The sequence below is a fragment of the Diabrotica undecimpunctata genome, chromosome 4, assembly GCF_040954645.1.
Source record: "Diabrotica undecimpunctata isolate CICGRU chromosome 4, icDiaUnde3, whole genome shotgun sequence".
Classification (NCBI taxonomy): Eukaryota; Metazoa; Arthropoda; class Insecta; order Coleoptera; family Chrysomelidae; genus Diabrotica; species Diabrotica undecimpunctata.
In genome coordinates, this window is record NC_092806.1 from 156650023 (window position 1) to 156666016 (window position 15994).

Sequence of the window (15994 nt, forward strand, 5' to 3'; positions counted from 1 at the left end):
ATTTATATTTATATGTACTATTCGTTGCAAGATAATTAAGATGGAATTCCCCAGATTTTTAATAATAGGCGCCTTTTTCCTTAATTAAATAAATGTATCTTTTACAAATGGCAAGAAACTTTTTATTTTTGAATAAAATAAATAAGTTTTATTAAAAAATACAATTTACATAAGTACAATTTAAAAAATCTATTTATTTAGTTCAAATAAATGTTTCAATCATATACTCTACGACACTGGTCGTTCATTTCTAACCATTCAAAATACCCCCGTAATAGGATTATAAGGTATTGTATTCCTTCAGATATAAGGTGGGTTAGTCGAAAACGTCTTAAACCGTCAGTTTTAGGTTGGTTTTTACTATTATATCGTATTACCTATCCTCGCTGTATTTCAGTTTTCTAATTAGGGTTAAACTTGTAGTGAGCTATCAACAAATTGTGAACCGTGTATAAGTTATTTCTTTGGAAAAAGACGTAAAAGACATAACATTGCACTCCACAAAAACCAAAATAAAAAAATTTGTTTATGGTAGTGGTGTAAGAACTCGACCATTTGATTGGAGTTGAGGTGGCAAGTAAAATGAGCAGAATCAAATGTCGGCCTTTTAAATGATTCCCCTCAAAGAAGGTGACAGTTGACATGTGTCATCCGTAGGAAACTAAGATTATATAAATTAACAAAATTAATGAATTGAAATTTATAATCAAATAAGAAATTTATCAAAGACTGTCTAAAATTAAGTTTTATAAATCTTGGTTTACATATCATCATAATTAATAATATAATATGTATGTCTATATACCAGAAGTCCTTCCGAAAGAAGTAGAATCGACAATTACGAAAATAAAAGTGGTAAAGCAGCTGAAATAGATGGTATAACAGGATGGAACTGCTTAAATACGCTGGCAATAAAATCTGGAAAATCTGGGCAGGCATATTTACGAACTGTCTAAGATCGAGATGCATACCAGACCACTGGAATGCAGCAAACATAATTCTCATTCCTAAGAAAGGTAGCAAAGAGGATATTAAAAACTACATACCTATAAGTCTACTACCAATCATATACAAGGTATTTACAAATCAACAACAGATTAACAAACGCATTAGATGCTGCACAGCCGAGAGAGCAAGCTGGCTTCAGAAGTGAACTAATGAGCACAGTTAAAGAACATGAAATACAGCTATCAATAACCTTCATAGATTTCGATTCTATATATCCCAAAGCAGTAATAATAACTTTGACCAACCAAGGCATTGACAAAAAGTACATAGAAACTTTAGCAAATATATACAGACCAGCAAAAGATAAGGTAAAAATTTATGAAAATACTCCAGAATTTCCCACTATCAGAGACGTCTGACAAGAAGACGCAATATCACCAAAGCTCTTCACTGCAACTCTAGAAAATATATTCAGCAAAATGAGTATTCATTGATGGAGAACACCTCAGCCATCTAAGATTTGCCGACGACATCGTTCTTATTGCTAATAATCCTGCAGAACTACAAGAACTTATAAGCGACCTTCAAGAGAACGCTACGTACAGTGCAATATACGACCTATTACTTTATTCAATGGAGGATCTGTAATGGCTTGGGGAGGACTATCTCTTACAGCACGAACGGACCATGTTGCTTTACGAAGAGGTACCTTAACAAGTGAAAGGTATATTACAGATATGTATTACATGTATGTATTACAAAGGTAATAGGAAATCATTTTCTTTTAATGCATGATAATGCTCGATCACATGTTGCACGTGTAATCTTTGATTATTTGGACGAGCGAGGTTGGAATACAAACCATGAACTGGCCACGCTGTAGCCCTGATCTAAATCCCATAGAGAATTTGTGGGATATTATTGATCGCCAACTCCGAGGTCGACAACCACCACATGTCTCACTTGACACAATAGAAGTTAGGCTAAGAGAAGTTTGGGATACAACTGATCAAGACCAAATACGACGCTTGGTTTTAAGTACCTATGCCTCGTCGCTGTGAAGAAGTAATTAGATGTAAAGTTGAAAATACTCGTTATGAAGTGTTATTGGAAGAGGGAATTGTTAAAGATTATTTAGGTGTTAAAGATTATTATTTGTGGCTTAAGTTGTATTAAATGTCAATAAAGTTTATCTAAGTAGTGTTTCCTATGCTTTAAATGTTAATAAAAACTTGTTACATATAAAGTTCTGTATAATCTTTGACAATAGAGGTATCGAGATCATTTGTTTACGAAAATCTTAAGAAAAGATGAAACTATCTTAAAATATTAATAAAATGTAGTGTTCTAATAAATTCCTTAGGTGTTGCAAAATACGATGAAAAAACATAACTTTATTTCTACACTCCGTATACGGGTGAAACGTTGATATTTTTCAGAAAACATTAATATGGTGATTTATTACAAATAGACCTATAATGTAAAAAAAATCATCAAAATTCAATCATCCATTCAGAAGAAAAATAGCTTCAAACTTATGGTACATTTAAGATGATGCGTTAATTTTGGACAGTAAACACTTTTATTTTTATAATTTATTTCAAAGAGATACTTCACACAATCAGAGTCCTTTTATCAATTTTAATTATTCAGCGCAAAGATTAAATTTATTCGTACATAACAGTTTCAATACACACTATATACAGGTATTTAAAGTACTTCGAGTACAAGAGATATCAAGATAACAAAAAATAAAAAACAAACAAGTCCAACCGACCTGTTGAATGGCCATCGCACCGGCGTGGATCCCAAACAGTACGAGACTTTCGCATGTGAGCGTGCGCCGATTTTAAATATTTGAATCCACAGCCTTCTCTCGCCGCTCGTGGTAACATGTGCTTCAGTATCATCTTTCTCACTTGTCAAAATCAGTTTTTCTTGAGGTAAACAGATAAACCGCTGCTAAAAAAACGGAGAAATTTATACGATACCAATAATTATTGTTTGTGTTGTGTTAAACCGACGATTTAGTTTAATAAGTGATCGGTTGTTTGTGTTACGAAATGGGCAAAATTAGTGCACGGGATGAACTGGGATCGTTCTAAAGTTGTTGTGAAGGATGGCCACTTTCAAAGACTTAGAAATGGAGTGGGCGGCTTTGGAAAAAGAGGAAAATTGGACGATTTCAGGTCAGTTTTATTGGTTTCTTTTAGAATTGCGCAAGCTAATTTTATACATAACGCTACATACACAAAACTGTTATATAAAGTATTGGCAAAATGTGATTTAATTATTCATTGCCTAAGAGTTACGATATTGGATTGGGGCTATTTCGTGGAATTAATAACAACATCGTTTATGAAAAAACGGTACTTAGTCTACTTTTTTGTTCTATCATATCTAATTGTCAACTTTTTAAATAGTTTTAAATGTTTCGCACTTGTTTACGTGACTGCTTTTTAAACCAGGTTGTCAATCAATATTGCAATTTATACATTTGAAGCAATTAGTCGGAGTATATTTTAAAATGTTTTTGAAAACTTCAGTTTCCAATTAAAACGACAATTAATGACTGAATACAATTACGGGATCTGTTAATCTCAAAGAAGGGCAGAAAATCAACAAAAATATAAAGTATACAAAAAACCAAGATACACAAACAGATATTTGAATTAGCATCTAAAATACAACATAAATATTAAAAAGGGAATCATCTGATATGACAGGCAAAACACTTGCTCAAGCGAAAACTTTTTCAGAAGAAAAACACTTTTGTTTTGGCCCTTCGGTTGAGCACCTATTTAATCATTTAAAGTGTAAAACTTAATTAAAGTAGAAACCCTCAATTTAGAAGAGTGATATCATAGTTTAAACGTGGAATATCCTCAAATTTAAATGTACACAGCGGCCCTCGAAAACTGTCTGTTTTCTCGATTGCAATTTGCGTTTCCTCATAAGAAATTACAGAATATATAAAGTAGTATATTTATTTGTGCTTCTCTATAGTAGACTTGACCAGAAGTTGTCGTACAATGTAGCCAATTCTTGTTCACAAGTAGTAATTATGGTCATACAAAACCTGTATTCTTCCATGCAGCGATTATTACCGTCATAAAAATACAAAAAAACCTGATTTTTTCAATAGTAAAAATTAAGCACAAAATTGTAATGAAATAAATTTTATTTATATGTTCCGTTTCGTTACATATTTAAATTTATAAAATAAAAATCGATATTTTAAAACAATATTTTTCAATCGTTTTACAACTTTGGAATTAGCGACGGAATTCCGTTTCAATTCAGATCCACAGAAAGCCGTAAGACTAGTTTTTGTCGAGCGAGTGCCCATCAACAATAGGTTATTTACATTGGCGTTTCTGAGGGTAGGGTATTTTATGCTATAAGTTTGTGTTATTGATAAAACGTGTTATTGATAATACGAGTGTTATAGTTTGTCGTTTTATAGTAAATTTTTAGTTATATTCTGTGATTATTTGGTTTGAGTTTTATTGGAGTTGGACGAAAAACCGAGTTGTTCCAAGAGAAGACTGCAAAATTCTGATGTTGATTCCAAAAATGAAATGCCGCAAAATAGACGGAAAATGTTAACGTCCGAAGAGAAGGTAATAATACGAAACGTTTATGAAGGAATTGTCGGCAGAAAAATGGAATTAAATGTTAGCCAAGCAGTCGACATTTGTAGCAGTTTAACAAAAGTATCCGTTAGCTGTATTTATCGTGTACTTAAAAATACATCGGAAAATAAAAAGCAAGAAAAAGGTAAAACTAGAAGTAGGAAAAGCATTGTTTTGGATGACGAGACAACGAATATTATACGTCGAAAAATTCATTCATTTTATTTTCGGAGTGAAATTCCAACACTGAAAAATATTTCTCAAGAGCTCGAAAACGATGACTCCTTATCCAAGATATCTCGTAGAGTCTTAACCAGGACCATGCGTGAAATGAACTTTCGATATGTAAAACTCAACAGAAAAAGTATGGTATTAGAAAAAAATAAAATTATTGTGCGGAGAAGAAAATATTTAGAAGAAATACGCAAAGTTCTCAGCACTGGACGCAAAATATGTTATTTGGATGAAATCTGGATTAACCAAGGTTGGAAAAGGTCATACAGTTGGAAAAGTTTGGCAAGATTTAAATGTCAAAAGTAAACGCGAAGCATTTATAGAAGGCTGATATACAGGATTAAAAGCTCCATCAGGAAAGGGACGGCGTTTAATCGTCACCCATATAGGAAGTGATACAGGGTTTCTTGATGATGGTTTTCTTCAATTTGAGTCGAAAAAAACGGGTGATTATTAAAGAAATTGAAAGGGAGGATTCAACAATGGCTTACAGAAAAGGGGATTGCATACGAAGAATCAATGCTCAAAATTTAGCTCCTTGACATTGCACGGTTAAGGAAAATTGAATATCTTAAATATGCTGTAGATGAAACTGCAAAAGATTATGGTGTCAAAGTTCTGCGTCTACCACCTTATCATTGCGAACTTAATCCCATTGTCCCCATTGAACTTATCTGGGAGCAAGTGAAAGGAGAAGTAGCACGCAATAACAAAACGTTCAAATTAAACGAAATTAAGAAACTTTTGATTCAAGCAATCCTCCATGTAACTCCAGAGAAATGGGCTAAATGTATAGGCCACATAATTAAAGAAGAACATCGTATGTGGGAACTTGACACTCATATAAAAGTTTTACTAGAGCGAATTATAATTACACCAGGTGGTGAAGATAATGACAGCGATAGCAGCACTGCATCTTCAGGTTTAGACAGCGAATAATATTTTCTAATAGTTTAATAAGAACATCAGCGTAAAAAAACACCAAAAACAAAAAAAAAACGAGAAGAACATAGTGGGTATAGTGTTTGTGTTTAAATACATCAAACATTATTTTTATTTTGTTTTTATAGAATTTTATTTTGTTTTATAGGATTTTATTTTGTTTTGTTTTATACTGTTTAAGTGTTTTGTTCATTTTATTTAATAAGACAATATGGCTCTTGGCGAACACCCATTTAAAAAAAGTATCGCGCCACAAGACATACCTCTGGGGTGGTGTGGAAACTGTCTTAAAATTTGTTTTAAAAAAATTTCATTGTGTAACTCTTTAAGGACGGGTCACGTCAAAAGACGTTTTAGCGTAACTTCCGCGACAGCCGGTTGGTATCAGTAAACTTTCTGCAAAATTACTTCTTTTTTATAGCTTTTTGTTTGTGGCATTCTGTATTTTTAGGGGAATGTAGGGAATGAGCCACAAAATATTTATTCATATGTTCATTTATTGACGTTTCGATCTCTATATCTAGAGACCGTTTTCAATTATACAAATGATAGTACTATTTTCTATGGCTTTTCGCTTGTCGTTCTGTATTTTTAGAAATGATGTTGGGAATAAGCCACAATATATTTATTCAAATGTTTAATTTACGGACGTTTCGATCTCTATAAAGAGACCGTTTTCAAACATACAAATGACAGATATATTTATTTTTCTATAGCTGCTTGTTTGTGACATTCTGTATTTTTAGGGAGAAGGTTGGACATAAGCCACAATATATCTATTTACATGTTTAATACATTGACGTTTCGATCTCTATTCCGTTTTTAAAGATAGAAAAAAAAACAATATAAGATTATAAAAATATATAATAATAAACAAATAAAATAAATATAACTATCATTTATATCTTTGAAAGCGGTCTTTGGATATAGAGATCGAAACGTCAATAAAAACTTGTAAATAAATATATTGTGGCCTATTTCGAACATTAATATTTGAAAAATAAAATATAATTAACGTTAAAATAAAAGTAAGTATACGTCACTGGATTTCCAAACAGCTTTCTGCATTTCTGGGCCTTTAAACGATGACTCACTCTCTCAAATAGTGAAATTATACCATAGGTAGATACTCAATAATACTTACCCTATATTGCATAAATTTTAAGCATGGATACTAAAAATCAAATTAAAGACAAATTTAAAAATTCCTTTAAACTAATTATTGCTGTGTTACCCACTCTTTTTAGAAAATATGGAATATTTTCTGTACAGCAATATTATGCAATAAAACTACATACAATATATTAAAAATTCAACATGTGAAAACTTTATTCTGTATGAAAATTCTTAAAACAATTAAAAGTTGTAGTGAAACAAAGAAATATTTTACAATTTTTTGCATTAAACTTTGGGAGTCACTTTACAATTAGGATATTTACATCTTCTTTTTCGTCCAAAATATAGGGGCCAATGACCCATTTCTTTTTCTTTTCCGTGAACTAGACGGACTCTGGAAATAAATTGGTTGGAGTTGGAATTGATGGATGGATAATCGTAACTAAATGGACGCCCTCTTTTAGAACAATTTATCTTATTTTCAAACAAAGGGTTTGTAAAATTTTTGCTTTGAATTCTAGTAGAGGTAACTGTTCTTTTTTTGGTAGTTTTAAAGAATTGCAATCTTCTTCTTCTTCTTCTTCGTGCGACTAGGATTACTCCTGTTTGTCTGCCTCTTATTCTGTTTCAGTCGTTGTTGACCGTACATTATCTTTTCACCTTTTTGGCGGCCTTCCAACGGGTCTTCTGCTATACGGCTTGTTATTTTTACAGATGTTCGTTAATCTATCTGGTCCCATTCGGTTTACATGTTCGTTCCAGTTTTTTTTTCTTGTTTTATCCACCTGTTAATATTTTGAATTTTGCATTGTTCGCGTATACTTCTGTTTGTTTGTCTGTCTCTTAATGATATGCCTGCTATCGATCTTAATACTTTCATTTCGATATTGTTGATTTGTTGTTTCGTCTTTCTTGTATCGGTCCTTGTCTCCGCTGCATATGTTAGGAATGGTCTTACTATTGTCTTGTATACTTCCATTTTGCTTTCCTTGGTCAGATATTTGTTTCTTCATATGGTTTCTCGGAGGCAACCACTTATTCTTGCCGCTTTTGATGCTTGCCTTGTGGTCTCTGTTCGTCACTAGTGATCTCTACTCCTAGGTAATTGAATTTTATTACTTGTTCTACAATTTTGCCGTCTATTACGGATCACTACTTTTTCTACTGATATTCTTATATTAAGTTTGTTTGCTGTGATATTGAAGGTGTGGAGCTGCCTTTGTACGTCATCTTCGTTATCAGCAATTAGTACTGCATCATCGGCATAGCATAGTATCGTGATTTTATGCGTTCCCATGTGGTATCCTTGTCGTTTTCTTAATTCGTGAATTATTTGATTCATCACCATATTGAATAACAATGGGCTGAGCGAGTCTTCTTGGCGGATTCCTCCTTTTAGTTCTATGTATTCTGTTTCCCCTGTTGGCATTATAACTCTGGTCTTATTGTTCTTGTTAATTTCATTAATTGTCCTTACTATCTGATGGTCTATTTGTTCAGCTTGTAATAAATTTAAGATGTTATTTCGCTTCATCCTGTCAAAAGGACTTTTTAAATCTATAAAGCACATGTATGCAGGTTTTCCATATTCAATAGACTTTTCTATTATTTGTCTGATAATAAAAATTGCGTCTATTGTGCTGCGGTTCTTCCGGAAGCCTTGTTGTTCATCTGCCATGTTCGCTTTTTCCTCGATTTTATCTCTTGCAATCTCTTCTATATAAAAGCCATGCTTGAACAACCATAATGTCAACAAAGCCAAACAAGAATTTGTGGTACAACTTCTTGGACCTAATCTTTATTCTATATAAGGACTCCAATACTCTCATTGTATAAAATAATGAATGATAAACAATCAATATTAATATATTGTTTAGATATATTTACCCATCTTTTCTTTTTGCTACGTGGATACGTTCCTGCATATGAGCCTAGAATAATAACACCTTTGTTATCATACCACTTCATCACAGTCAGGGTAACACCATTGATAATAGTTTTCTGTTCCTAAAATGAACCTCTCCCTTGTTTCGTCATTTCTTTGTCTGATATCAGTTCACAGTCAGCGAGTCTATCTTGCCTTACAGTCCCTCCACACTGTATACCAATATTTGCTAATTATTACTCCAAGGTAATGCTGTTGAACATTCGAAATAATCTCTGATAATCTGAGGACCACATTATTAGCTGAACCAATATCTATTAAATGATGATCTTACCTTGTACAATTAATCATAATCTAGAGACTCTTTAGATGGTTGTTTAGAATGGTCGCTCATATGTCTTCTTCTTCAAGTGCCATCTCCGCGGCGGAGGTCGGCAATCATCATAGCTATTCGGACTTTTGAGACGGCTGCTCTGAAAAGTTCATTTGATGTACATCCGTACCACTCTCTCAGGTTGCGCAGCCATGACATTCTACGCCTCCCTATGCTTCTCTTTCCTTGGATCTTTCCCTGCATAATCAGTTGGAGCAAGGTGTATTTCTCTCCACGTGTAATATGTCCGAGATATTCTAATTTTCTTGTTTTTATTGAATTTAAAATTTCCATTTCTTTGTTCATCCTTCCCAGAACCTCTTTGTTTGTGACGTGTTCTGTCCATGATATTTTCAGAATTTTTCTGTACACCCACAGCTCAACTGATTCCAGTTTTTTTATTGATGTCGCATTCAAGGTCCAAGATTCCATTCCATAAAATAAAGTCAAAAAAACATAGCACCTCGCCAACCTAACTCTTAGTTCCAGCTTTAAATCCCTGGGACATAGAACTCTTCTCATTTTGTTGAAATTTGCTCTAGCCTTTTCTATTCTTATTTTTATCTCCTGATTGTAATCATTTGTGGAGTTAATCATTGTTCTCAGGTATGCATATTTGTCCACTTGTTCGACGTTGGTTTCGTTTATTAGAAGATTCTCGTTATTTCTTTGAATTTTCGATATTCTCATAAATTTCGTCTTCTTGACATTCATTGTTAGACCATACTCTTTTGCATACTCTGCTATTCTGGTCACCAGTCTCTGAAGATCTTCAATGTGTCTTCAATCTAAAATCACAGTGTCGTCCGCATATCTAATGTTGTTAATGGGAACTCCATTTACCTTTATTCCCGCTGTTTCACCCTCAAGAGCTTTTTTCAGGACCTCTTCGGAGTAGGCATTGAAAAGAATTGGCGACAATAAGCATCCCTGTCTTACTCCACATCTAATTTCAATTTCTTCTGACAGCTGTGCGTTAACACGTACTTTTGCTCGCTGTTTATAGTATAAATTTGATATGATCCTGAGGTCGTTGTAGTCAATCTTCTTTGATTTCAGGACATTCATTAAATGTTTATGTCGTACTTTATCGAATGCTTTATTATAGTCAATAAAACATGCGTATATATCTTGATTGACGTCCAGGCATCTTTGTATTAGTATATTAAGTGAAAAAAGAGCTTCACGTGTTCCTAGGCCTTTGTGAAAAGCAAATTGTGTATTATTAACGTCTATGTCCAGTTTGTGATATATTCGGTTATGGATGACTTTAAGTAGTAACTTTAGCATATGAGACATTAAGCTAATGGTGCGATAATTGCTGCATTCTCTTGCGTTTTTCTTTTTAGGAAGACAAATAAAAATAGATGTTAACCACTCTTTGGGTAATACGCCTGAACTATAAATTTGGTTCAAGAGTGTCACTAAAACTAAAAAATATGTAATTATAATTAAATCTTAATTTATACAGATCGTCTTCTTCTTCTTTTTATATAGACATGACTCTGTTTGTTTTTCAATGTGCCTCCAGTAAGTTGTCGTTCCATCGTTTTCGTGGTCTTCCTACTGATCGTTTTCCTATTGAGGAAGCGTCTCTTGCCGTCTTTACTACTCTATTTGTTGTCATTCGGCTTATATGATCGTTCCATTCTACTCTTCCATTTCTTACCCAGTTCTTGATGTTCTCCACCTTGCATCTACGTCGTATATCTGTACTTCTAGCTCTGTTTCTCCATATTGTTTCATTTAGGCAGCCTGCGGCTCTGTTTGCTCTATTCACTTGATCTTCCACTTCGGTTTCGAGCTTTCCGTAGCTAGATAATGTGATGCCTAGATATTTAAACTCCATCACTTGTTCTATTATCTGACCTTCCAGCTCCAATTTACATCTTAGTCAATTTGCTGTTGTAACCATGCATTTTGTCTTTTTTAGGGAAATTAACATGTTAAATTTTCTGGCGGTTATATTAAATTGGTGCGTCGTATTGCGTCGTCTGCATAGCAGATTATTTTAAGTTGTTTTTCTCCCATTTGGTATCCTTTTTTAGTTCCTACTTTTTTTATTATTTCGTCCATAATCAGGTTGAACAATAGAGGACTCAGGGAATTTCCCTGTCTTATCCCATTGCCAGCTTCAATAGTGTCGGTTAGTACTTCTTCTACTTTTACTCTTATTGTGTTGTTCTGGTAAATATTTTCGATCGTTTTGATTATTCCTAGAGGTATCTCTCTTGCATACAGTAAGTGGATAACGTCTTTTAATTTGACCCGGTCAGATGCCTTTGTAAGGTCCACGAAACATAGATATGCTGGTTTGTTGTATTCTAATGATTTCTCTTGCACTTGCCTCATTTATAAAGTTAAATAATGTAATTCAAAGTTAATTCAGCAACATTTAAAGGGTTTTCACCCATGTATTTAGTGGCTTTTAACATGTATATATATGGTTATATTTTTAGGATAGCACTGATGATGGAATATTAATTCCGAAAACGTTCTGTGATGTAGCCCTATAGGGTTTTTAATATTATACCTTTTATAAAGGAATTTTTAAATAAATTTTTTGTGATACATGGTATACAGCCGGCTAAAGGAATTTAGTTTCCTTGTATTTTATTCTATTGGCTGTTTTACCTTGTTTGCTGTAGGTACATTACACTTCCATTTCGGAATAGGAAATTTTTGTTTTACAGACTTTCTATTTGTAAAATACTTTTAACTTTTTACCTCTACAATTAGATGAATCTTTCATTTAATCTTCAAATATCTCACTAGAAAGAATGCCACTCACTTACTTTAGAAATAGTATAAAATGACCAAAACTTACAAGAGCTTATACCGAACAAGTGTAACAAAGGACTGACTTTTGGCGCGAAAACTTGGTTTGATATACACAGTACAGAGCACAAGACAAAGAGGACTGCATGAAGACAAAGAAGACTTGGTGGAAAACTCTTAAACAAGATTTGTCTGTAAAAGGGATAATTATTGGTATCACTCAAGATAAAGAGAATGGAAAAATGTGATCATGAAAAGCAAAATACATAGAATGATAATGGTTAGGAGATAAACAAAAGTAAGTAACAGTATGGGGAATTTGGAGAAAATAGAAGAAAAATTGGATGCTTTGTCATAAATTTACAGAAAAAATTGTTATACTTATATCACTACCAGTACTACCTACTATTGAGTATTACTATTAACGGTAATTATATATATTATTTTTAAATAACTGCATTTGACACATTGATTATGTGACTTTGAAACCATTCTCTGTAAGGTTATCGTTATGCAAATGTCTAAGAGTATATAACTGCTTAATAGTCTATAAAAACACTACAATAATAAAACATTAAGGTTATTTTCATAAAAACAAAACATAAAATGCATATTAAATAGGCAAACCAGTCACTTTTTACTATGCAAAATTTGTACTAAACTTGATTTCAAACAGCTGTTTTCTATAGTTCATATATAGACAAAACTCTAGAAAAAGATTTATTTATAATTGCGACAAAAATTGACCACATTTTCAAAAAAAATTTCTCAAAATCTACCAATTTGCTCTTTCGCGACAATTAGTATCTTTTTAGGATTTCTTGCTCTGTAAAAACTCTACATAATCGCTTAAGGAATGGTTGAATAGGCCTCTCAGTATCTCTCAGTTGCCTTGTGAATTGTTTTGACAATTTTCGAAAATTCGCTCATGAATCTTTGCTCAATTAGGTCATGAAAACTAAATTTATGATGATATCAAAAACAAAAGATAATTATGAAAGTCTGATAATAAACGGTAAGATTCTAAAGCAAGTACATAATCACACAAACGATTCCTCCAAAGAAATAAAAGTTTGAATAGAATAAGTAGGAACAAACTGTAATTAAATGAAAAAGGTACTTTGTGTAATAGACTGGAAACTGTGCTTGAGAGGCTAGAAAGATGTTACATTTTCCCGACCCTACTCTACGGACTGAAAACCTGGACCCTTAACGCGGTAACTACTAAGAAACTGGAAGCATTCAAATTATTAATAGATAGGAGAATCCTGGAGTTATCATGCAATAAACAACGAATAATTGGCTTCTTCTTCTTCAGGTTACATTTCCGCTAGAGGTTGGCAATCATCATAGCTATTTTAATTTTTGAGGCAGTAGCTCTAAATAGTTGTTTTGAGCTGCATCCAAACCATTCTCTCAGGCTCTTAAGCTATGAAATTCGTCTTCTTCCGATGCTTCTTCTGCCATCTATCTCTCCTTGCATTATGAGTCGGAGGATGCCATACTTCTCGCCCCACATCACATGTCCGAGATACTGTAGCTTTCTTTCTTTAATTGTAAGTTCAACTTCCTTCTCTTTACCTATTCTCCTCACTACTTCATTGTTCGTTACTCTATCTACCCAGGAAACCCTCATAATTCTTCTATAGTTCCACATTTCAAAGGCGTTAAGTCGTCTCATTGTGTCTAGATTTAACGTCCATGATTCCACTCCATAGTATAGTACACTGTATACGTAACATTTTGTTAGGCGTACTTCAAGAGCTAATGTTAAATCTTTGCCACATAGGACCTTTTTCAATTTCATAAAATTAGAACGTGCTTTTTCGAATCTGACTTTGATTTCTGCAGTGTAGTCATTATTTTCTGTTATAAGTGTTTCCAAGTAAGTGCACTTTTTTACTCTTTCGATCTGCTGGCCCTCTACTATCAAGATTTCGTTAGTATTACGATTGTGTTTACAAATTTTCATAAACTTCGTCTTTTTGATATTGAGCGAGAGTCCGTACTCCCTACTACACATTACTATTTTACTTATGAGTCTTTCCAGGTCCATTTACTCTTATGCCGACTGTTTCATCTTCCAGAGTTTCTCTAATTTCCTCTTCAGAATCAGCGTTAAATAATAGAGGTGATAGTATGCAGCCTTGCCTGACTACTCTCTTTATTTCCATTTCTTCAGATGTCTCTTTTTCAATTCGGTCATGTTTTAATTTATCAAACGCTTTATTGTAGTCTATAAAACAGACGTAAAGAGGACGGTTAACATTCAAACATCTCTGTGTCAGCACGTTGAAGGAGAATAGTGCCTCTCTGGTACCTATACCATTGCGGAACCCATATTGTCACTAATATCCAGCTCCAGTTTAGAGTGAATTCTGGCGTGGATAATTTTCAAAAGAATTTTCAAGGTATGTGACATTAAGCTTATCGTTCGATAGTCACTGCACTCTTTGGCACTCACTTTCTTTGGCAAACATACAAATGCTGATGTCAACATTTCTCTAGGGATGATTCCCGTAGTATAGATATAGTTGAACAGTTCTACTATTATGTCCAGGTTTTTCTCGTTGACCAACTTTAATAGCTCGCTTGGTAATTCATCTGGACCAGCAGATTTATTGGTTTTCATTGAGTTTAATGCCTGACTAATCTCTGATTTGGTTATATCTGGGCCTATATCTCCATTTAGGCTATCTACTATGATGTACTAGCTTCTCTCTGGCCATGAAATAATTCCTCAATGTACTCTTTCCATTGTCGTAGTTTTTGTTCTGTCTCCAATATAATATTTCCGTTTTTGTCGAGCAATATATTCGAGGTTCTTCTACTTCCTATTCCGGCTAGTTCTTCGACTTTTTTATGTAGATTAAAGTTGACATATCTGTTTTGCAGTTCTTCTATTTCTTTAAATTTTTCAGAGAAGTAGGTTTCTTTAGCCTCCCTAATTTTTCTTCTTATTTGGTTTTTATGCTGTTTATAGCGGATCGTATTGATGGTTTTGTTTTTTCTCCTTTCATTCATCAACTCTAGAATTTCCTCAGTCATCCACTCTTTTTTTCTTACATTTGGTTGTTGTAAGTACTTTCTTACTTGGCCATAATAATTGGCAAAGAAATATAAATAATATATAAAATCAAAACACAAAGAATACAATTCCTGGAAAATATTATGCATGGGAGAAATACTACGTGTTTCAATTAATTATACAACGAAAGATCTAGGGAAAGCATAGAAAAGGAGTCCCATGGTTGCGTAACTTAAACTATTCAGAGCAGCCGCATCTAAGATCAGAATATTTATGGTGATTGGTGCTGTCGCGGAGATGGCACGTAAAGAAGAAGACCAAATTATCCAAACTTAATATTTATAGAATTATGTCAAAGCAATAACTTTGTCATCGTTAATACATTGATCAAAGTAGTAAAATGAAAACTGTATGGAAATCATCAGCATATCAAGATGAAGTTTTCTTTTTCTGTACATGTTGTTCTCTTGATTTCGCGAAAGGTTTTGTTAATGTAACTAAAGTTACACCAAAGCTTCAAATTCTATTAACAAAAAACTTTTATACCATATAAGATTGACTAACGATGAGCTCTAAAGAACAAGTTAATGTATTACTAAGAAGACCAGTTCTTGATTATTATATTGACCGACCAAAACACAGGAAGGAGTAGGAAAAGAGTTACTGGTCCAAATACCGTCAAAAGCCCTGCGAAATATTTCTACATTATTAAAAGCAAAACTGCTAGGAACAGATTTTTGTGTCCAAAAATGTCTAAAAAACGTCTTAATTCTGCCAATAATATACATTATCTCTAACAGTCCAATTGCACTGAAGACTATGAAATGTATAACTGGTGAGTTCGTAACAGTGTGGAACCGCAAACAGTCACTTAGCAAATGGTAAAGCACAACGTGACCTTGTTTGCGTGAGAGTGCATAAAAGAATTGCTGGTAACAAGATTGCTGATAGTCTTACTCATCAGAACTAGTTAGGACAACCTTGTTTAAGCCTTATACCTCTGTAAGGAATGGTTGCCCAAAGGAAGAATTTGTATGATTTGAAGATGTTTGGAT

At 33.4% G+C, this 15994-nt stretch overlaps 1 protein-coding gene across 1 annotated transcript in view; it reads left to right on the plus strand.

Moving 5' to 3' along the window:
• The first annotated feature begins 2769 nt into the window (after positions 1-2769).
• Cen (cerebellar degeneration-related protein 2-like) overlaps positions 2770-15994 on the plus strand; it is a 352760-nt gene continuing 339535 nt past the window's right edge. Inside the window, exon 1 of the mRNA XM_072530692.1 lies at positions 2770-3137. Coding sequence (XP_072386793.1) covers positions 3068-3137 — 70 coding nt within the window. The 5' untranslated portion in view covers positions 2770-3067. The remainder of the gene's footprint in view (positions 3138-15994) is intronic.